The 20,534-nt window shown below is 41.0% G+C and overlaps 1 protein-coding gene across 1 annotated transcript in view; it reads left to right on the forward strand.

The window, feature by feature from the left end:
- Nucleotides 1-20,534, forward strand: part of ELMO1 (engulfment and cell motility 1) — a 573,172-nt gene that overhangs the window by 408,224 nt on the left and 144,414 nt on the right. The window contains exon 16 of the mRNA XM_052638458.1: nucleotides 409-545. Within this exon, the coding sequence (XP_052494418.1) occupies nucleotides 409-545 (137 nt within the window). The remainder of the gene's footprint in view (nucleotides 1-408; nucleotides 546-20,534) is intronic.

The raw sequence follows: 20,534 nt of genomic DNA on the forward strand, positions 1-20,534 counted from the left end.
AAGCTCATCTTCTGCCAGTTATTCCATTGAAAAATGGGAAATTACGGGTGATGGAGGCGCTGTGACTGACAGGGCAGTTTGAATGATCTTTATAAGATCAATAAGGCAGATGGAGAGCCCATATTCAACACCAGCCATCCTGGACCAAAGCCGTAATGATCATGACATGGGAAGAGTTATGAGCTAGCTTCCTTCAGTCAACATATGTGCGTAAGGGTAGGTCTGACCATCTGACCTTAAACTTGAAGGTTTCATGGGGACTAGCCTCTGGTTGCCTTTTCTAAGTGCCTTTTTTCCACGGTGGCTTGAGGTGAACGTGCCTCCCATTGTCTCCCTTTGGGGGATGTGGCCGTGTCTTTTCATTTTCCTTCTCAACTTCCTCCCTTCTTTCCCTCCTCTTTCCTCCAGCTAGTGAGACCTGCAACGATTTCCACCCGATGTTCTTCACCCATGACAGATCCTTTGAGGAGTTTTTCTGCATCTGTATCCAGCTCCTGAACAAGACATGGAAGGAAATGAGGGCGACTTCTGAAGACTTCAACAAGGTAAGAGGAATCTGAGGCAGAGGCAGCAGCTTCCTATGTCCCGGAAGAGGCTCCTCCCCACCCTTAGCATGGTCTCTTTGTGGCGCGTGAAAGGAGAATGAGGATGGCTATGAGTTTAGGTGGCTTTGAGGATGGAAAAAGGAAGGCATACCTGTACAGACAGGAGCCTGTGTGCCAGTGATGTTCTTATCTCTCTAGGGATAAGCTTGGAACAGTTTGTTCCTTTTGGCTCACGAAGTAGAAGCCACAGGCAGAGACTCTTTCTTGAGAAATATTGATAAGGTGAACTTTGCCTTTAATGGTGTTGAGCTGGGATGCCTTGTTAGTACAAGGTCTAGTTGGGGGATATCCCTCCCTTTCACCTGTGCAGGTGACTGCTACGGAGAGAATGAGATGAGGAAGGCTGCTGTGGTCACTTGGTGTCTCTCTGGGTTATGGATGGGTTGAAATAACTGCCCTTTTCTCTGTCACAAAGAGTTTTTATTAAAATACAAGACCTCTTTGAGGGAGTTGAGGAAGTTAAAATGGAACATTTCTTGGTTTACAGAAAGCATTTGGTTTTTGTGGAGAGTGTGAATCTCACATTTCCACTTGTGAGTGAATGTTGGGTGGAGAGAAGAGTGTTGATCAACTTAAAGAAAGGGGATACATCTTGTGCACTTTTCAAGATAAACAAAATCTTAAACCTTAGATCAAAGCCTTGTTAGCAATTATGACGTAGCTACTAACAACTGGTGGTTGGGGCAGGTGTGCATAGGACTTTAATAATTCTGATTTGCTAATGTATATGGCTCTGGGTTTGATTAGCCCCCATCACCCATGTTCCCTGGACTGGTACTGGGAACAGAACTGTTCCTGAGTCTTAAGTGTCTGGTCTCAGAGTCATCCTGCAGGGCCTTCATGAGCTTATGCTTGGGGCATAACATAATATCTGAATTCTGGTGTCACTTGATATTCTCATGGTCTTTGCCTCCCAGTCCCCTTTTCTCAGAACTTACGTCTATCTGGTCCTTCTTTTCCACCATATTTCAGGTTCATGGCATCTTGAACCAATATTGGCTAAAAAGAAAGAAAACCAGGGAAAGGACACTTTTCCCAAGGCTTCCCCAAGGTTAGAACCTGTCTCTATCAGCATAATGATCTTACCTGCACTTGTAACAGAGAATGAACACCATTCCATCTCAGTCATTCTGGGCCACCTATTCAGTTCCTTTCTTTTTTATTTTTGTGAATCTGTTATATGTTTTTGATTTGTGGTTACCCTGGTTTTCAAGAAAGCTTACCCATAACTCTATCTGCTTGCTTTAGACTGATAGTCATGTAAGTTCAAACGCATTCTAAAAGATGGACCTTTTTACCCTCCCCCACATTTTGTGACTTTGATGTCCTGTTTTACATCTTCATGTTTATCCTATTGCAGTTCATCGTAGTTATAACCACTTCTAGAAACGTTTTAATTGTTGTTTAATCTGTGTACTGGTTTGTTTAAGTGATCTTCAATCCTTTTGTATATTCGCTTGGGCCATCTATTGAAGTCCTTGAAATTGGCCCCAGAGACTCCCCTCTGTGGAAAACACTAGTCTATAGACTGTGTGCTAGAGCTGCAAGTGTCTGAGCAACTGTGTCCAAGGACAGACATGATTTGGGATGGGAAGTGAGAAAGAAGAAGCCCATTAATTCCCTTATGATTATAACTGCAGCCTCCTAAGTGTACTCTACTTGATTATGAGGGACTTTGCAAATCAGGTGCAAATTATCTCTAGGAGAGAGGGAAAGAAGGAGCACGGAGACCTTTGTTCAATCAAACCAAACCAAGTGGAGAGTTAAATCAGTGGGCTCTGAGAGTTCTAGAGTGCTGTAGCCACTTGCTCTGGGTCAATGCAGCTCTTCCCGCGCTGCACTGTTTCTGAAAGTCACTCAGTCCTCAGCTCTTGTGTCCTGGAGACACCTATTCCTCAGGAGAAGATGTCACTGGCTCCCATGTGTTCTGGTACCAGGTATCCATCTGCTTTCTGAGGGGGTTCATCTAGCCTTCTTCCCCAGAATTTTAGATATCTGCATTTTTTGTGAAAGTTAAAATATAATATCATTGCTACTGATCTATGCACAGATGAGGTGTATAGAAAATATTAGCAAATTCCTGCAAAGGAATGGCTCAAGGGAATGAGTACTTAGACTTAAGTACTTAATTACTGTAGAACTAATAAGTTTAGGACATGAAGTCAAGAATACATCGGTAACAAAGGAAATCAGAGGCCTCGGTCTGGAGGTGCTGAGCAGGGCTGGAGGGAGGAGGTGAGCCTGGCTCTCAGATGCATTTTGTTCATTGCAGCTATGTGCTCAGGTGGATGAAGATGATTTTCTCCTTGCATAGGATGAGGTCCTGGTAGGTGACAGTAAGGGCCCCAAAGGGTCATGTGAAAATCTGTTTAATTAACTTATATGGTTGCAGAAACATTCTTCAGCAAGATCTAAGAGCCAGGTTCAAATACAGTTTCCTATTGTAGCCTTAGTGTCATTTTTTTGCACTGGACAATCATAAACTATGGAGAAGAAAATGGCAACCCACTTCAGTATTCTTGCCTGGGAAATCCCATGGACAGAGGAGCCTGGCAGGCTACAGCCCATGGGGACACAAAAGAGTCAGACACGATTGAGCGGCTAAGCAACAAATCATAAACTAATTCTGACATTACACATCTGCTGCCAAGTAGAGGTGGTTATTTATGGTTGTGGGTAGGCAACTGGAGGCCTGAGAGGCAGAGAGCCCTACTCCACATGCCCACTGGTCAAGAATGGATATCAGCGGAGGATCAGGGATGGGTGTGACAAGGCATTTAAATTTTCTACATCAAATGTTTGCTGTGTTTGCTTTTTTCTTTTAAATACTGTGCATGTCTTACTTTTGTAACCAGAGATGTGTATCAATCATATACTTTTAATCACATGTATATTAGTTTTTTAATACTTTTGTAACATATTGCCACAATTGTAGCGGCACAAACAATACAAATTGTTTATCTTACAGCTCCATAGTTCAGAAGCCAAAAACAGGTCTCCCAGGGCTAAAATAAGATGTCAGCAGAACCATGTTTCTTTTGGGAGGTTCTTGGGGAGAATTCATTTCCTTGCCTTTTCCAGGCTATGGAAAGCACCTGCATTCCTTGGCTCATGGCCCTCTTTGTCCGTCTTTAAACCAGTGATTGCAAGTTCAGTCCTTTCTACCACATTTCTCTTCACTATGATCCCTCTTATGCCTCCATCTTTCACTTGTAAGAACCCCTGTGATTACACTGGACCACCTGGGTAATCCAGAGTAATCGTTCCTATTTTAAGGTCAGCTGACTAGCAACCTCAATTTCATCTGCAATCTAAATTCCCTTTGCTGTAAAAGGAAATACATTCACAGAGTATGGGGATTAGATTATGGACATCAACACAGGGCCATTATTCTGCTTACCATAATGTGCACTTAAGTTGTAAATATAATAGATTTGTATCTGTGAGTATCAGTTTAAATCAATGAAACATGAAAAGATGAGCTTTTCTGGTGTTTATTTTTCTGGTAGACTAGCATAATACCAGTTGCAGAGTTCTGCTAGTGGTTGCTCAAAGGCAGGTATAATTATGTCCTTTTTCTTTTATTTCTCTTTTTTGTTGCTGGCCTTAACAAAAACAAGAAAAAAGGGCCGGGGGGTGGGGGGAGTGGTGGGGAAGGACTCTGAGTGAGAGCTTTTACTTAAATGTGAAGAATGTCTTCTCTGATTTTTTTCCTGCTGCCTGTCAGCCACTGTTCACTTTACCAGATAATAATTTGGAAAAGAGAAATGCTGAAATTATAATCAGTTCACTTTTCTTCTTGTTATTAATTTGGTAGCAGAAGAGACTGAGTTTAGGAACAAATGTGGGTTTGGTGTTACTGGTAGATTTAATGTTTTTCTTGTTTCCTAAGATTATACAAATGGAAATTCAGAAGTATTTTACGAGTCTAACGGAAGACACAGTTTCTTTGAACTTTCTTGGACATCTTCTCAAGCTTTTGCCTGTTTGAATGAAAACATGGGTGGTGAATTTAATCATTGACCTGAGATACAGTGTTCTCTAAGAAAGGCTTAACTATTTGCCTCCTTTGGTTTATTAGTGGAGAAGCAGTATTTCTCAATCTAAAATTTTGATTTTTCTTCCCAATAAACAATACAAGATTCCGGCAGACCCAGGAATCTCTTCTACAACCCACTTTGTTGAGGACACTCGTTGGTAGATACCTAATGCTTGGAAGTTAACACTGCTGCTGAAAGTGAGTGTTTGGAAAAGCAGCTGTCTCCAGACCTGGGAAGCAGCAGATGCAATGTTTTTGTGTTTGTTTTTTTTTTATTTATTCAAGAGAAGTAGAATTAGAGAGTGATTACAATATTTATGCTTTGAAAGTACTTTCAGTTTCTCAATATAGCAGTCTCTGCAGAGTTATCCATTGATTCAGGCCATTGAGTTTGTATTCTGTGTTTTTGCCTTTGATCACCAATATTTCAGAGCATGCATCACTCATTGTCATGGGCATTAGAGAAGAGCTAAAGCACAGCTGGATCCCCCAGAATGCAAGTGGCCCCATAGTCATTTCACTGAAGCCTTTACTTTTGAGTTGGGGATTAGGAAGGAGGATGCAAGTGACTTGGATATTTCAGGTATGGGAATCTCATTTCAAGCTTTTGTGTCGGACTGCTCCACTTGAAAAATTTGAACAAGGATATGTATACATCAAACTCAGTATCTATGAATAACAGCATTTCTCAGCCTGCCTGTACATTAGAATCACCTAGGGGGCTTTTGAAAGCTCTGTTATCCCGGTGTCCAACTGTACCACATGACAATTTAAATTTTGGGGGGTGGAGCCAGCACTATTAAGGATTTTCATTAAGGTAGATTTGATCACTAAAGGTAAATCATGTCCATAGAGCTACCATCAGTTGACGCATGTAACACATTTCACCAACTCATGACTTGTGCTGATGAAGTGGTGTGTCTGTCAGTCTACAAGGCCCAGGGTCTAATCCTGACTCTGTTACTCAGGAGCTCTATGCCTGAAAATTGGAGGAAAAAAAAAAGTGGATACCAGAATTCCATCACTTTCTCTTATAGTGGTGTGATCTCAAGGTGAAGTCATAAATGTAAAAAGACTTTGAGGAAGTAAAATATCATATGCAGTTGTAAAGTGTTCTTTTTGTATGTAATAAGATAAATACTGTCTCTGAAATACAAGTAAATTGCTTTCTCACAAGAAGACATTTTTTTAGCCATTATGTTTAAAAAAAGAGGAGGGAGGGGGAAGAAAGCAAAGTGAAGCTGTCTATGTAGCCCCAGTTAACTTCTGAACTGAATTAAACAACTCATCTAACTTTGGTGGAAACAAGGTTGAAGCTGAAAATTTGGCGGTGTTTTTCTCCAAACGTCTTTATTAGGTACCTTGGTTTTCCCCATGACAAGCCATGAGTAGCAGCCTAAAAATCAACGGGTATAGTTTTCATGTACTTAATGTCTGGTGAGAGTTAAGGCCTCTCCAGCAATTACCTTGTTGTCCAGACTTCTCCGCAGGGTGGCTGAGCCTACTAGATACCATCAAAATATTTGTTCACAGCATTAGTGTTACTTCACATGCTGTCAAAATGGGCATTAAAAACCAAAATCAAATGACTTTGCCATGCCTTCAAATTACCAAAACTGAAGAAACTAATGATTTGAAAAATGCAGTCACTCTAGAGTGAAAGCACTATTTTAAAATGCTACCCAACAGCGTAATAAGCAAAGCACACATGATAGAGTGTATGCTGTCAGGCTCACAGATGAGAAATCGTCCCTTCAAAGAGGAGAGGCTGTGCACGGGGAGAACCCAGGCCCATCACACAAAGCTGCAGCTGCCTCTGGCGCAGCTACCAGCTTCTTCCAAGTCAGTGGGTGAAAATACAGTGGGGAGGATTGGAGAACAAGACACAAGACAGCGGACACATCCTGAGAAGTCCCTGGAAGGTTATCCATGGAAAATAACCACTATCTAGGGCCATAGTCACATCTGATGGGTTATGATGTGGTATAGTAAAGGGATTGTTTGAAAGCTCAAAGGCGGTGACCGCATAAATGAAAAAGGGGAATATGTTTTCTTCCCAAACCGCTTCCAGCTTACTGACTTTCTATGCATGCTTTTCAGGGGGCAATTAGCTATTCAGAAGTCCCCTTCCTAGGCCAGCTCAACTTCGTCATGGTGCAGACAGCGCTCTGTTGGTTAGCTGAGCTGGCCTAGGGAATGAAAGGTGGTCTGTAACTCTCACCATGAATAAACATGAATCTCCTCATTTGCATGAGGCAGGTGACTGTAAAATATCTTGGAGCAAGTTGTGAAAGGAGGCTTTGTGCATCTGTGCCCAGGGGAAGCTGGGGGGGACTCAGCGTTGTTTATCTTCATTAGAATTCCAACTAGTGCTGCCGTTATTGATCTGAACCCAGGCCTGGTGTGGTTAATAAAGTAGGTGTATGTTTTAATTGAAACATGAATATTTAAGTAGAGGAGAAGTCTTTTAAAGGGCCCTCATTTCCTATGGGATTATCCATTTTTCAGCTGTCTAGGCCATTTACAAGTATTTATTCAAAAGGCTTCTCCTGTTTCACACAGGTCTTTAGGTTTGGCAGGAAGAAAATCAAATCTCCAGAAGCAAATGTATTATATGAACAGGTTTATTTTTTCCTTTGATGTTTTCCATTGCATAGGTAGCAAATAGTTTGTGTGTGTGTGTGTGTGCGTATGTTTGTGTTTCAGTGTGTTTAAGGTATCCACTTAAGGTGGTATTACCCTTTTTCATGTAATTTGCCACTTTCTGTTGGACAGTAATCATGGCATGTCCTCATCAATATCAATTATGCTGTTGAGAGACAGTGAAAAGACCAAGAAAGATCAACTGTACTAATTTATTGTTTTCAAGAGATATCTTCTTAAATAGATCTCAGCGTGTACACTTTCTAAGCAGAAATGTATTAATTATAGGTAACATTGTCCTTACTAAGATGGGAAGATTGCTGCAGTGTGAAGCAGTATTTCTCCAGTTTTGCATCACAACCCCATTAAGGAGCTTTCAGACATATTTTTCAAACCTAATCACCCTCCTCCTGAAATTTCAATTATGCAGATATATTGTTATTTGTTTATATATGTATATCTGTACTTTCCATGTTAAAAGACTAAGAATTTTTGCTCCTCCAAGAACTAATTTTCACCTCCCCAGGGGGAGAGCAACAGAAGAGCTTGCAGGCAGTCCCAGCATGGCTTCTCACCTGAAATGTAACCTTGAACATGTCCTTTAGCCGCCAAGTCCCTTCTCATCTGTAAGCTGAGTAGCGGTAATAATAATAATAACAATGATATTTCCCTGAATCACAGAATTAGACCCTCAGTGAGGTTTGTAAATTGCCCCATACATATGGGAGGTGCTGATCTCAAGGGACAAACAGTAATTTGCATTTGGATTGTGCAGTATAATTGAGCAGCTCTGATTTCCCAGGGTGGTGGTGGTGGTAGTTTAGTCACTAAGTCATGTCTGACTCTTGCAACCCTGTGGACTGTAGCCCACCAGTCTCCTCTGTCCATGGGATTTCCCAGGCAAGAATACTGGAGTGGGTTGCCGTTTCCTCCTCCATTGGTTTAGCCGCAAAGGGGGATTTTGACCACAGTGGGGCACATTTCTTAGTGAGGAGGAAGTCCTCTTGTGCAGTTTGTGGTTATGAGGGATGCTGTCCCCAGCCTGCCCACAGATGTACCACAGGTGATGCAGGAGCTTAGCAGAATCTCAGAGATGGACACACTGGTCCTTCAAGAGCCCAGGTCCCCTACTGTCAGCTGGCTAACCTTGTGCAAGGGCTTCAGCCCTGTCAGCTTCAGATTCCTCATCTGTGAGGGAACAGCAGAAGCAGTACCACAGCTACCTGGGCTCTGAGCCCCGGGCCCTGTCAGGCACAAAACTGCTTGGCTCAGTCTGGCCTGGCGCAAGCACCACGTGACACAGGATTCTAAATTCCTCTGAAAAAGAAAACGAAAACTCATGGCAAAGCTGACGACGAAATGATTTCAGGCTTCTCCCTGTGATTTAAGTGACTAGCATAATAGAATGTCCATCTTAGTGGTCCCAGCTGCACAAGGTCCGTGCAACTTTGATGAGAAAGCAGGGGTGACTGTAAAGTGGCTCATTTGCAGGGACCATCCTGAGGTTGTGTCACTAACAGCCTGAGTGTATGTCCTTTTGAAGGGGTTGTATACAAGGATCCTGAATCATCCAGAAAGAATTAGATTTTGTTGACTCTTTCCTTGTAATTTTCACAAGAAATGGTTAAACTGTTTACAATTTGTTTAAAAGCTGTCTGATAGGCTTAGTTGGTTGGAAACACAGCTAACGTGTTTTGCTCTCTTGACATTTTCTAAAACCGAAACATTTAAAAAATAATCTTTGCTGTGTTTGAGTCTCATGAATTATTTGGGGAAAAGCTTGACAATAGTGAATATACATCTTGAAGTTTCCTTTATGTGCGCAAGGCTTTTCTCATTTCCAAAGTCTTCATAGACTCGGTGCATCTTTCTCTGAATGTGCTGTTGTTGATTAGTCACTACGTTATGTCCAGCTCTTTTGCAACCCCATGTTCGGTAGCCCACCAGGCTCCTCTGACCATGGGATTTCCCAGGCAAGAATATTGCAGTGGGTTGCTGTTTCCTTCCCAAGGGGATCTTCCTGACCCAAGGATCAAACCTGTGTGTCCTGCACTGGCAGGTGGATTGTATGCTAAATTAAGATCTGCCAATTATGAGAAGCAAAGAATTGATAAGTTCTTCTACTGGACAGTGGTGAGACATATCAGTTCCTTTAAAAGTATATATATATATATTACTGAATTATAATTGGCATACAATATCACATTAGTTTCAGGGATACAACATAGTGATTAAATTTTCTATATGTTCTGAAATGACCATGACAAGTCTAGTACCATATGTCACCATACAGAATTAAAACAATATTATTGACTATATTCTCTATGTGACACATTATACCGCCATGTATATGTCTCTTGGTTCAACTGCAGACCTTTCCTGAACATGAAAATGATGACAACTCTTTAAGTTAACTGTTCTCTATAACTCTATTCAATGACTTTGGAAGCTTCTTTTCCCTTTTATTAACTACACTTTGGGGCACTGTATGAGTTGCTAACTGGTTTCTATGACCTGAATTCCATATTCCATGGTGGATCATGTGAGGGATTTGATAATGGCACAGAAACCATTTTATTAGTATACATCCAATTAAAAGGAAATTACCTGTATTTTAAGCTAGGCATAATGAGATTTAGGCATTCTAAAGTAAAGGGCAGATAGGAAACAGGGACGGATAGCTACGAAGAGTACCATTTGATGGGAATCTCTCAAAAAATGCCAAGTCCTTTTTGATTTAAAAGAAAATATTTATCTTGTATTTGCAAAGTCAGTCAGTCAGTCAGTTCAGTCGCTCAGTCATGTCTGACTCTTTGCGACCCCATGAATTGCAGCATGCCAGGCCTCCCTGTCCATCACCAACTCCCGGAGTTCACTCAGACTCATGTCCATCGAGTCCGTGATGCCATCCAGCCATCTCATCCTCGGTCGTCCCCTTCTCCTCCTGCCCCCAATCCCTCCCAGCATCAGAGTCTTTTCCAATGAGTCAACTCTTCGCATGAGGTGGCCAAAGTACTGGAGTTTCAGCTTTAGCATCATTCCTTCCAAAGAAATCCCTGGGTTGATCTCCTTTAGAATGGACTGGTTGGATCTCCTTGCAGTCCAAGGGCCTCTCAATAGTCTTCTCCAACACCACAGTAAATTATGTTAAAAGGGAGTTGAGAACACACGCCTCAGAGACCCGTGTATCATAAGGTGGAACAGGAGTACGTAAGGCACTCCTTGCCACCTGAGGGGGCTAGATGTTGGGTAGTGGCAGGGGATAGAGGGCAAAGAGGGGCCCTAGATAAAATGAGATTAAGAGTCAGAATGAGACAGAAGTGTCAGAAGCCAGTTGCAAAGACTCCAATACAAGAGGTAGGAGAAGTTAGAAGATCCCAAGTGAGATTTCAACATGCCTGCTGTGAAAATACTAGATCGTGGAGGTCAGGAGTAAAAATATATATTTAATTATTTAAATGCACATAGATTAACTGCTCATTTACACTACTCTGTGCCTGTGTAGGTTTCTCAAAGTCATGCTTTTACATCTGAGCAGCCATGAATGATGAGTCAAGACTCTCCACCTTCACTTTCCTAAATAGGAGCTAAAGCAGTTACCTGCATGGCATGACACCAGAGGCTGGCCTGCTCACTCCATCTCCAAGCACAGACATAAGCTACTGGGTCTAACAGGTCAAAACCACAAGCTAAGATTGAGAGGCAAAAAAGAGGGTACCCAGTAAGGCTCAATTTTATCACAGTCTCTCTAGCTATTTGTTACAGAGAGAAAAATCAATGTGGAAATTTGAATGAGAGATGAGAATTCCAAAGTGCTAGTTTCTTCTTTTCCTCTCCTCCCTCTCCCCTTTCTTTTGCTTTTTCTATGTATTTTCCTTGAAGTTCTGGTAAAATTAAAAATGACAGTGAGTGCTTAGTGAAGTACATGGGAGGAAGTCGTTTAGGTGGGTAGTCAATTCGGATATCATTCCTACACCCAGTCAATGCTCTCCCTAAGGAAAGTTCTCAAGCCACTCTGGCTTTTGGCAACAACTCATGCAGATCCTCTTCAAGTGCTCCCCTTGCTCTGTCCTTGTGAATACCCATATCTAAAACTCACCACAAGGAAATGCAGTTGTCTAACTGTGAGGTTTCTAGTGAGTAGAGCCTTGCTTTTCTTGTATTATTGGTATCTACTCAATATCTGGGATATAGAAGGTATTCAATGTTACTCTCCCACAACCATCATATACACAGCATGGCTGCATTAGTAGTCCACTTTTGGTTCAGTTCAGTTCAGTCGCTCAGTCATGTCCAACTCTTTGCGACCCCATGAATCGCAGCACTCCAGGCCTCCCTGTCCATCACCAACTCCCGGAGTTCACTCAGACTCACGTCCATCAAATCAGTGATGCCATCCAGCCATCTCACCCTCGGTCGTCCCCTTCTCCTCCTGCCCCCAGTCCCTCCCAGCATCAAAGTCTTCTCCAATGAGTCAACTCGGCATGAGGTGGCCAAAGTACTGGAGTTTCAGCTTTAGCATCATTCCTTCCAAAGAAATCCCTGGGTTGATCTCCTTTAGAATGGACTGGTTGGATCTCCTTGCAGTCCAAGGGACTCTCAAGAGTCTTCTCCAACACCACAGTTCAAAAGCATCAATTCTTCGCCGCTCAGCCTTCTTCACAGTCCAACTCTCACGTCCATACATGACTACTGGAGAAACCATAGCCTTGACTAGATGGATCTTAGTCGGCAAAGTAATGTCTCTGCTTTTGAATATGCTGTCTAGGTTGGTCATAACTTTTCTTCCAAGGAGTAAGCGTCTTTTAATTTCATGGCTGCAGTCACCATCTACAGTGATTTTGGAGCCCCCAAAATAAAGTCTGACACTGTTTCCACTGTTTCCCCATCTATTTCCCATGAAGTGATGGGACCGGATGCCATGATCTTCATTTTCTGAATGTTGAACTTTAAGCCAACTTTTTCACTCTCCTCTTTCACTTTCATCAAGAGGCTTTTTAGTTCCTCTTCACTTTCTGCCATAAGGGTGGTGTCATCTGCATATCTGAGGTTATTGATATTTCTCCCGGCAATCTTGATTCCAGCTTGTGCTTCTTCCAGTCCAGCATTTCTCATGATGTACTCTGCATAGAAGTTAAATAAGCAGGGTGACAATATACAGCCTTGACGTACTCCTTTTCCTATTTGAAACCAGTCTGTTGTTCCATGTCCAGTTCTAACTGTTGCTTCCTGGCCTGCATACAGATTTCTCAAGAGGCAGGTTAGGTGGTCTGGTATTCCCATCTCTTTAGTGTTAATATCCAAACTGCACTTTAAATAAATGCTGCCCATCCTTTCAACAAATATTATTGTGTGTTGGCAACACAGTGGGCACTGTCCCAGGCACTAAGAATACAGAGAAGGACTAGACTGGTGGTTCCTGCCCTCGTGGAGCTGGCAGTCTAATGTGTTTCTATTTGGAAGTTTATGGACCGGTCCCTTTTTCTGAAACCACCAGTCAGTGACCAGAGTCAATACAACCACTGTTGGGTCCTCTGCCTTCTCATCATTGCCTTGGTTCTGATATTCCTCTTCTCTCCAAATCTGGTACAAGTGATTTGCTTGGGCCAGTGAGATGTTCATGGATGGGAAGTGAGCCAAGGCCTGACTATGGCTTCTGTGGTTGGGTTGGGCTCTTGCACTCTACCTTCATTGTGAAATAAAGTCTATAACCTGGGCAGCCACTAATCCTTTGTTGTAGTTCCCAGATGAGGCATATAGACTGCAATTTCCTGACCTATCCCATGAAATTACAGCTTGCTGAACACTGTCACCTCAGCTGACCTATAGACCTGTGAACAGAAGAACTTCTTAGCTGTTGGGATTATTTGTTACACAGCACTCTTAATAGCTGACTAAGAAACCAACTATTTCAGTAATTTTTCTCCTGGCTTTAAAACCTTCCCACTTTCCAAATGTCCTCCAACGTAGATCTGTATCATTCTTGATTTTAATCCATCTATAGCTGTCCATTGCCTGACTTATATAGTTTCCTAACCTTAGCAAGATGTTCACATTTCTCTTTTGTTAGCCTAAAATACTTTCCCTGCTTCATCCCCATATCTTCGCCTGTACCTATCTGAAGCTCTGCCTATTTTGAACTGCCCACCATTCCTTGCATGTACCATCATACTTTCCTAGCTGAGGTGTTTGCTCATCGTCCTTCCCTCTGCCAGAAATACCTTCCGCCATCTGCCTGTTGAAATTCTACTTCAGGATTTTGCACCAGCGCCACCTCAGGAAGATGGTTACTGTCTCCTCTTCATTCAGATTGAAATTCTGCACCTCTGCCCCCTCTGCCCCCATGACATGGAATTCAAAATTTCTTTTGGAAAATATCTTTGAGCTAAGAGTAGTAGTGTATTTACAAATCTGCCCTGCTAAGTTAAATTTGTCATTGGAAACAAGAACTATAGTGTTAAATCTTAATATCTTCCTGTTATTTTTAAAGTAGTCTCGTCTCATTTTTTGGATGGTTGAAGACTGAATGAATAAATGGCCAGAAATGTTTAATTTACTCATTATTTATAATGGCCTACCCAGCCAATAAACTGAATTAATTTATATCATTTGTGTGGGATGGTCACTGTTGTTCAATTACTAGAGACGACAGTTACTAAGAATTCTGCAGTTCTACAGGATAAGGAATTTTCTTGTCCCGGATTCCAGTAGATCTTGAAAAACCCTTCTAGATCCTTCTTTCTGAATCTCCTCTTCAGATGTCAGAACTTTGTGGGAGTTACAACTGATTTTGCCATTCATGTTTTAAGAAAAATGAATATTATTTTTCCAAATCTGTAACTTAAAATAAGATGAAGAGAAAGCTTCAAAAATATTGAAGAGTTGCAAAATAAGCTAAATTTCTTTTTTCCAGGGAGAGTTGTTGGACCCCCCTCCCCCACCCTGGTTTAAAACAAAAACAAAACAAAAAATTGTTTCACCTTATTTCTTATATCCACTATTGGATTTGCTTAACCCACATACCCTGGCCATTTGAGGAGTATTCTGTTTCCCCCTAGTCTTGTTTCTTCTCCAGGCCACAGGGGAAAATAATACCAATAATGGCATTTATCTTTTCACAAGATGGCCAGTGTGGAAGACAGACAAGCCTTTCAGCAGTTCATCCCACTCAGATGACTACTCTCTACCCAAGCACTCCCAAGAAACCTGTACCTGTCTTGCATGTCAGATAGTAAATGTGAGGACATCATACAGTTTATAAAAATTATCTTTTGTATTTTACCTTTGCCTCCCAGATTTCTCTTAAATTAGAAAAAAAGTTGCATTCCCTAAGAGCTTCATAAGAGTAGGAAGATTTGATTCTTGCCACAGTTATTGTGTGTTTAAAGTGCAGTCAAGTCCCTAGAACTCTTCTGGTCCTGATTTCCTTATTTCTCTTTCACATACCCGTTTGTGTGGCTTGGCTGGAATCGAGGTGTATGGCATATGGCTTTTTGCCGCTTGAGCTGCCACAGAAGTAAATGTCATTGGCATATAATGCCAGATTTCTATTTTTTGAATCACAGAGCATGGGATTCTGTCCGAAAGCTCCCAGGCCACTGTGTGTTCTTGAAGCAAAAGCAGAAAAGGATAAGAACCATGTCTCAGAGATGCTCTGCTTATTAAAATGTGTCTATTGCGATAAGAAATATATATAAAATGGAGATGCCATTGCCCTCAAATGTGTTAGAAAAAGATATCTGGCTTGTTTATCGGGCACTGAGTAACTCTGGATATTTGTTCCAAGCCTCTACTAAGCAGATATCAGTTAGAAATGTAGAGATGGTTTTAGACAGATAAAATTCACTCGTGCATGTACCAGAAAACATGAGACTGTGAATAAAAGATATTGATGGTTTTTTGATGCAGTTCACTAAAATTTTGTATTCATTAAACTTTCATGTTATAGAATACTTCAGGACAGACTTGGCTGATAAAAGACCCTAGAAGTTGCTGCAACCTTGACTTCCCACCCCTACCCCTCACTCTACTCACCTCCCCACTCCCAACCCCCTCCCGCTGCTGAGGAACCAAGAGGAGGGTTTGGAAATTCACAAAGAAAGAAGAAATGTAGTCAGTAAGTTCAGTAAGTCAAGAGCAGCATTGACCCAGAACCTAAGGAGTGGGATTCAAACTCTAGCGCCATTATTTCCTTGCTGGGTGATCTTGGGTGGATCAATTAATTACCTTGCCTTGTTTCTCAATCTCTTATCTGTGAAATAATATAGATATTTTATGTAATATAACAACTTGATATAGTTATATTGTATTGAATATGTAGTTAAATGAGCCAAGATGAGCCTGATCATATGAAATGGCAGATATTTGACCATTTCTGAATTACAAAATTGAACATTCTTTATGGTTCATCCTAATCTATATATAAAGCACTTGGGCCATTTCCATAAGGATTACACGTTGCTCTAGATGAGATGTGGGCGGCGTGGATTCTAGTCCAGTTCTGCATTTAGTGCTTGACCCTGGATGGTTCTCCTACACCTGCACTTATCACCCGTCTCCTGTCTAGACAGAGGTGGCCCCTGAGGCAGCTTCCTCCTTCTGGGCTTTGAATTCCCTCCCTTGTCATCTGCACCAGTGTCCCTTCTAATCTTCCCGTCATCAGTATCATCCTCTTGTATGCTGTCTTCTCACCATGATAAAAAGGTACTCACATCTGTTGCATTTTACAAAAACAAGTAACTCCTTGATCCTCTATCCACTTCAAGCCAGGTTTCCTCATATAGTTCCATCTATGTATCATTTCTTTTTTCTTCTTCCTATTAATTCATTAATCCACTGCAACTTGTCTTCTGCCCTCACTAAAAATATAATTCAGCAAAAGGAGAGAAGTAGAACTCTAAAATACACAAATTATATTGTCAATACTTGAAACCTCTTTAGCCACAAAAGCCTCCAGTTTTGACAAAGTCAAGAATTACCTCTGATGGACATTTTAAAATCCTCTCTCGTATTTGCCTTCTTTGAAGCACATGACCCTGTTAGTCGCTGTTTTCTTAAAAACTATCTTACTGTGGCTTTGGATATGAACACATGCACAAGGTATATATACAATACACGGTATATATTAAATGAAGTAAAATAATTATCATTGTTCCAGTTACAAGTGATATTTTAGGCAAAAAAATTTAAAGGCAGCTAAAAATATAACATCTTGAGAAGAGAAATATGACTCTCTAAAATGCACTAATACACATTTTGAATACTTGAAAACCTCTTTAGCCATAAAAGACAGGATTTCTTAGAGGCAAGTGGAGATTGAGAAGAATTGTTGAGTTCTAATTTAAGACTGGAAAGAAGTCACATTGTTAAGAATCTCTGCTCTGATGAAAAAAGACATCAAAAAATGTATAAAAATAAATCTTTTATCCCTTTCTCCTTTATACTTATTGACATTCTCTCTCCTCCTCCCTCTTCAGTTCCTTCTCTTCACCTAAAAATCTCTCCTTTCCTTCAAGATTCCTCTTTCAGGTTCTTTACGGCTCTTTTGTCCCCTCTCTGCCAGATTTCCCAGCAGAGATCACCATCTCCTTGCCCACCTCCTCCACTTGCTGTGGTTTGACATTCACCCAAGTCCACCTACTGAATTTGCTTTATTTAGGTCGGCAGTCACCCCTGAGTGTCAAGTCTGACGACCTGTTTCCATATGTTCATCCTGTTCCATGACCCTAGAGCTTTGGCTTGTGTCCCCACCTGTGCCTCCTGGGATCATCTCCATCGCTTGACTCGCAAAGCACTGCAACCACTGCTCAACTGTTATGGTTAGGCATTCCCCTATGCCTTTTTCTTGTCCCACAGCCTCTCATCTTCAATCATCCATCAACTCTAGGAGTGGCCCCTCGTCTCTTAGTCTTGGAACCTTACAGTGGTCCCTGGCTTTGTTCACCTCTTCTCCTACCCAGTCCCCAGATCCTGTGGGTCCAGGAGTGTATGAGTAAGGGTCATCTGGCTTTTACCACTTTTAACCTGCTTCCTGCCACCATTATCTCTTGTGGAGCCTGTTTGTCTTTTAACGTTCTCCCTGAATCTGCACTCGGCCCACCTATAATTTCTCTTTCCCTAGCTGCCAGAAATACCTTTTTAGAACACAGTTCTTCTAATAACATATTTGCACTCAGAAGCGTTTGGTTTCCTCTTCTTATAGCATGATGACAAAATATTTTATTGTAAGTCAGTTTTCCAAATGAAATGTCTATTACACCCTGCAACTCACCCCCTACTAACCTGTAATTCATCATATTGATGGCTCCTCCAATGTGCCTGGAATGTCCAGGTCTCTACCCATGTTCCCTCAACAAGGAAGACCCATCACTCTTTCTATTGAAAGTCTGCCCATCCTTCAGAACTCAGCCCATGAGTTCTGCAGAGTCCTTCCAAGGAGGTAGAATTAATTTTTTTCTTTTAGGTGCACTTTATTTTTCCTTTTCTTGTAGCACTTCACATCCTTGGCCATACATTGAGTTTGAAAACTTCTTTTAGTCGATTATCTTGCTTCAAGTCGGTCCCTAGCCACATTTTGTCCCACCTAATGCCTCCCTACAGCAATACAGAAGAACCCTAAAAAGACCCATGAAAACCATGGTCTTAGTTTATAGTTAGTCACATGTACTTTCTCCTTCTTCACTCTACTCCAGAGAATAAGGAAAAATTCTGTATTGCCTTTCTATCCCAAAGTGCCTACGAAAAATTATACAGGTACTCAACAAATATTGAAATGAAATTGAAACTGTTAGACACTCAGTCATGTCTGACTCTTTGCAATCCCATGGACTGTAACCTACCAGGCTCCTCTGTCCATGGGATTCTCCAGGCAAGATTACTGGAGTGGGTGGCCTATCCCTTCTCCAGGGGATCTTCCTGACCCAGAGATCAAGCCTGCATCTCCTGCATTGCAGGTAGATTCTTTACCATCTGAGCCACCAGGGAATTAAATGGATTGAATTTTTTATCCAGCCACAAATGGGAAAAAAGAAACTGATAATGTTTCTGTGTTTTAATAAGCTAGAAAGCTCACCCTAGAACAAACCTGGAAAATTATGGAATAAAGTCAATCTTAAGTGAAGGGTATTACTGAGTAGCTAAGATGAGCAGGAGAAGGAAGATACTACAGAGTGATGAGTTCTCTTTGGACCAGGAAGAAAATTCAGGCACTTCTAGAAGAGAAAGAAAAGAAATTATGTGTACGTGTGTGTGTACACCTTAAAAACAGCTTTGCATTTGGTTTTGATGGTATTTAGTGCTTGACAAAAACCAGTTGATTATTTTGTGCTGGTGTGTGCTCCTGTTCAGAGATCAGGGCATGAGATGTTACAAACACAGGCCGTAGCAGAGCCTGGGAGACCTAGTCCCCAGTTGTTTGTGAGGCTGAATACCTCGTTTCCTCTCCTCCCTTGTTTATATCAGTTGGAAAACCCGGAGCTCCCTCTGCAAAAAGGAAAGAAGGAATTGGCATCCACAATGACATTAGAGGGCTGCTTGCTACCATTTTGCTGGCATAAATCTTGACATTTCAGCAGAATTTTAAGAAACAAGTTGGGACAAATTTCCTATTGGGAAATCTACCAATAATTGATAAACTAATTTATAAAGTCATGCACTACAATACAGGTGTTTAGAATCATGGACATTCCAGGGAAAAAATGAAAACATATAGATGCTCATTTCATTGTTATTTACAGCAGCAAGAAAATGGAAATTAACTCAATAATTCAGCAATGAGAACATGAAAAATTAATTTATGGCCACATTTATTTATGTGTCAAATTTTTTTAGTCATTTAAAGATGATATTTGTGAAAACATTTTAAAATATTACATTAAATGTAGTGGGGGGAGCAGGATGCAACACTATATCTTAACCAAGTAAAAATGTAAACTAAGAAGTTTTCAACATGAAATTTGAATGCTTTTAACAATGGTTTCTTCTTCATTGTGTGATTAATAGTAATTTTTTCTGTTTTACTAAGTTTATAATGTTAAGCATGTTCTCTACTGAGCATGAATGTTCTTACAGTCATATCATTATAAACAACTTTAAAGTATGAGAATACAGAACTGTCATCAAGCTCCAGTTGTGATCTGCTAAGTGGTGCTAGTCTAGGGGGAATTCTCTGACCACAACAGCCCACATTATCAATTCAGGCTAAGTTCGTTTATTCTTCCTTAAAATAAAGCATGTATTTGAGCCATCTGTGCCAGCTGAGCCTGCGCCCGGCATCTTCAGCCTGAAGTTGATTGGTACTAAGATCAAAACCCTCTGAGGCTCCATTCGAGGAAGACTCATTAACTGCAAAAAAGTTCTAAGCAAATGTGACATCCTTGAGAAAGTGAGCGAGTTCACAGAGGGAGGGTCCCAGCACCTGGGCTGCTTGTAAAATGGGTTCCTGGAGGGGAGGTATCTAACTTCTTTTCTATTTCTCTGAGGCCCCTCGGGATGCAGAAGTAGGAGGAGAAAGGAATGGGAGAAAACATGAGATGAGTCACTGAGATGTTTTCAAAGATATCCTCATCTCATAACTTTATCCTTGAGGTTGGGTAGAATAACAGAGAAGTACTCAGAAGGATTTTATCACTTCCCTAAGTGTAAAGGTTTGCAAAAAGATTTCATATTTTTGGCTAAGGTATCAGAGACATGTGGAGACGGTGTTCCTAGTGTTGTGTGAATAAATCAGACTCTAAGGAGTTCACAGAATTGGTCATAGCCCTGGAAAGAGATAATTAAAAAATAGCATGACATATGCAACAGCAAAAACCTATATACATTGTATGGAAATAATTCAAAGGAGGAATTATATGGGAGAGGCACTCTATTGGGAGGGTTTTAATGTATGACTAGACACCAGGTAAGCAGAACAGAATTGGCGGGGAAAAGAAATGAAATAGAATGAATACATGAAGAGAAAACTTAATGAACAGAGCTCTGTTGTTTTTAAGATATTAAAGCTGTATTCTTCAGTATCCAAGACTTGAAAAAAACAACCTTAAAGAAACGTGTGAAAGCACATTATAAGTACTTCCTAAATATTAGTTGAATGAATGGAGGCCCACTTCCTTAATTACAAACTGGAGTTCTTTGGTGAAAGATATTTTTTCAGCGTGTGAACAGAAAAACTAAGATGTCTGACACACAATAGATTGCCCCAAAATGTAAACAAGAGCACTTATTCATAGTTGAACATATGTCATTGTTTG

The sequence above is a fragment of the Budorcas taxicolor genome, chromosome 4 (genome assembly GCF_023091745.1).
Source record: "Budorcas taxicolor isolate Tak-1 chromosome 4, Takin1.1, whole genome shotgun sequence".
NCBI lineage: Eukaryota > Metazoa > Chordata > Mammalia > Artiodactyla > Bovidae > Budorcas > Budorcas taxicolor.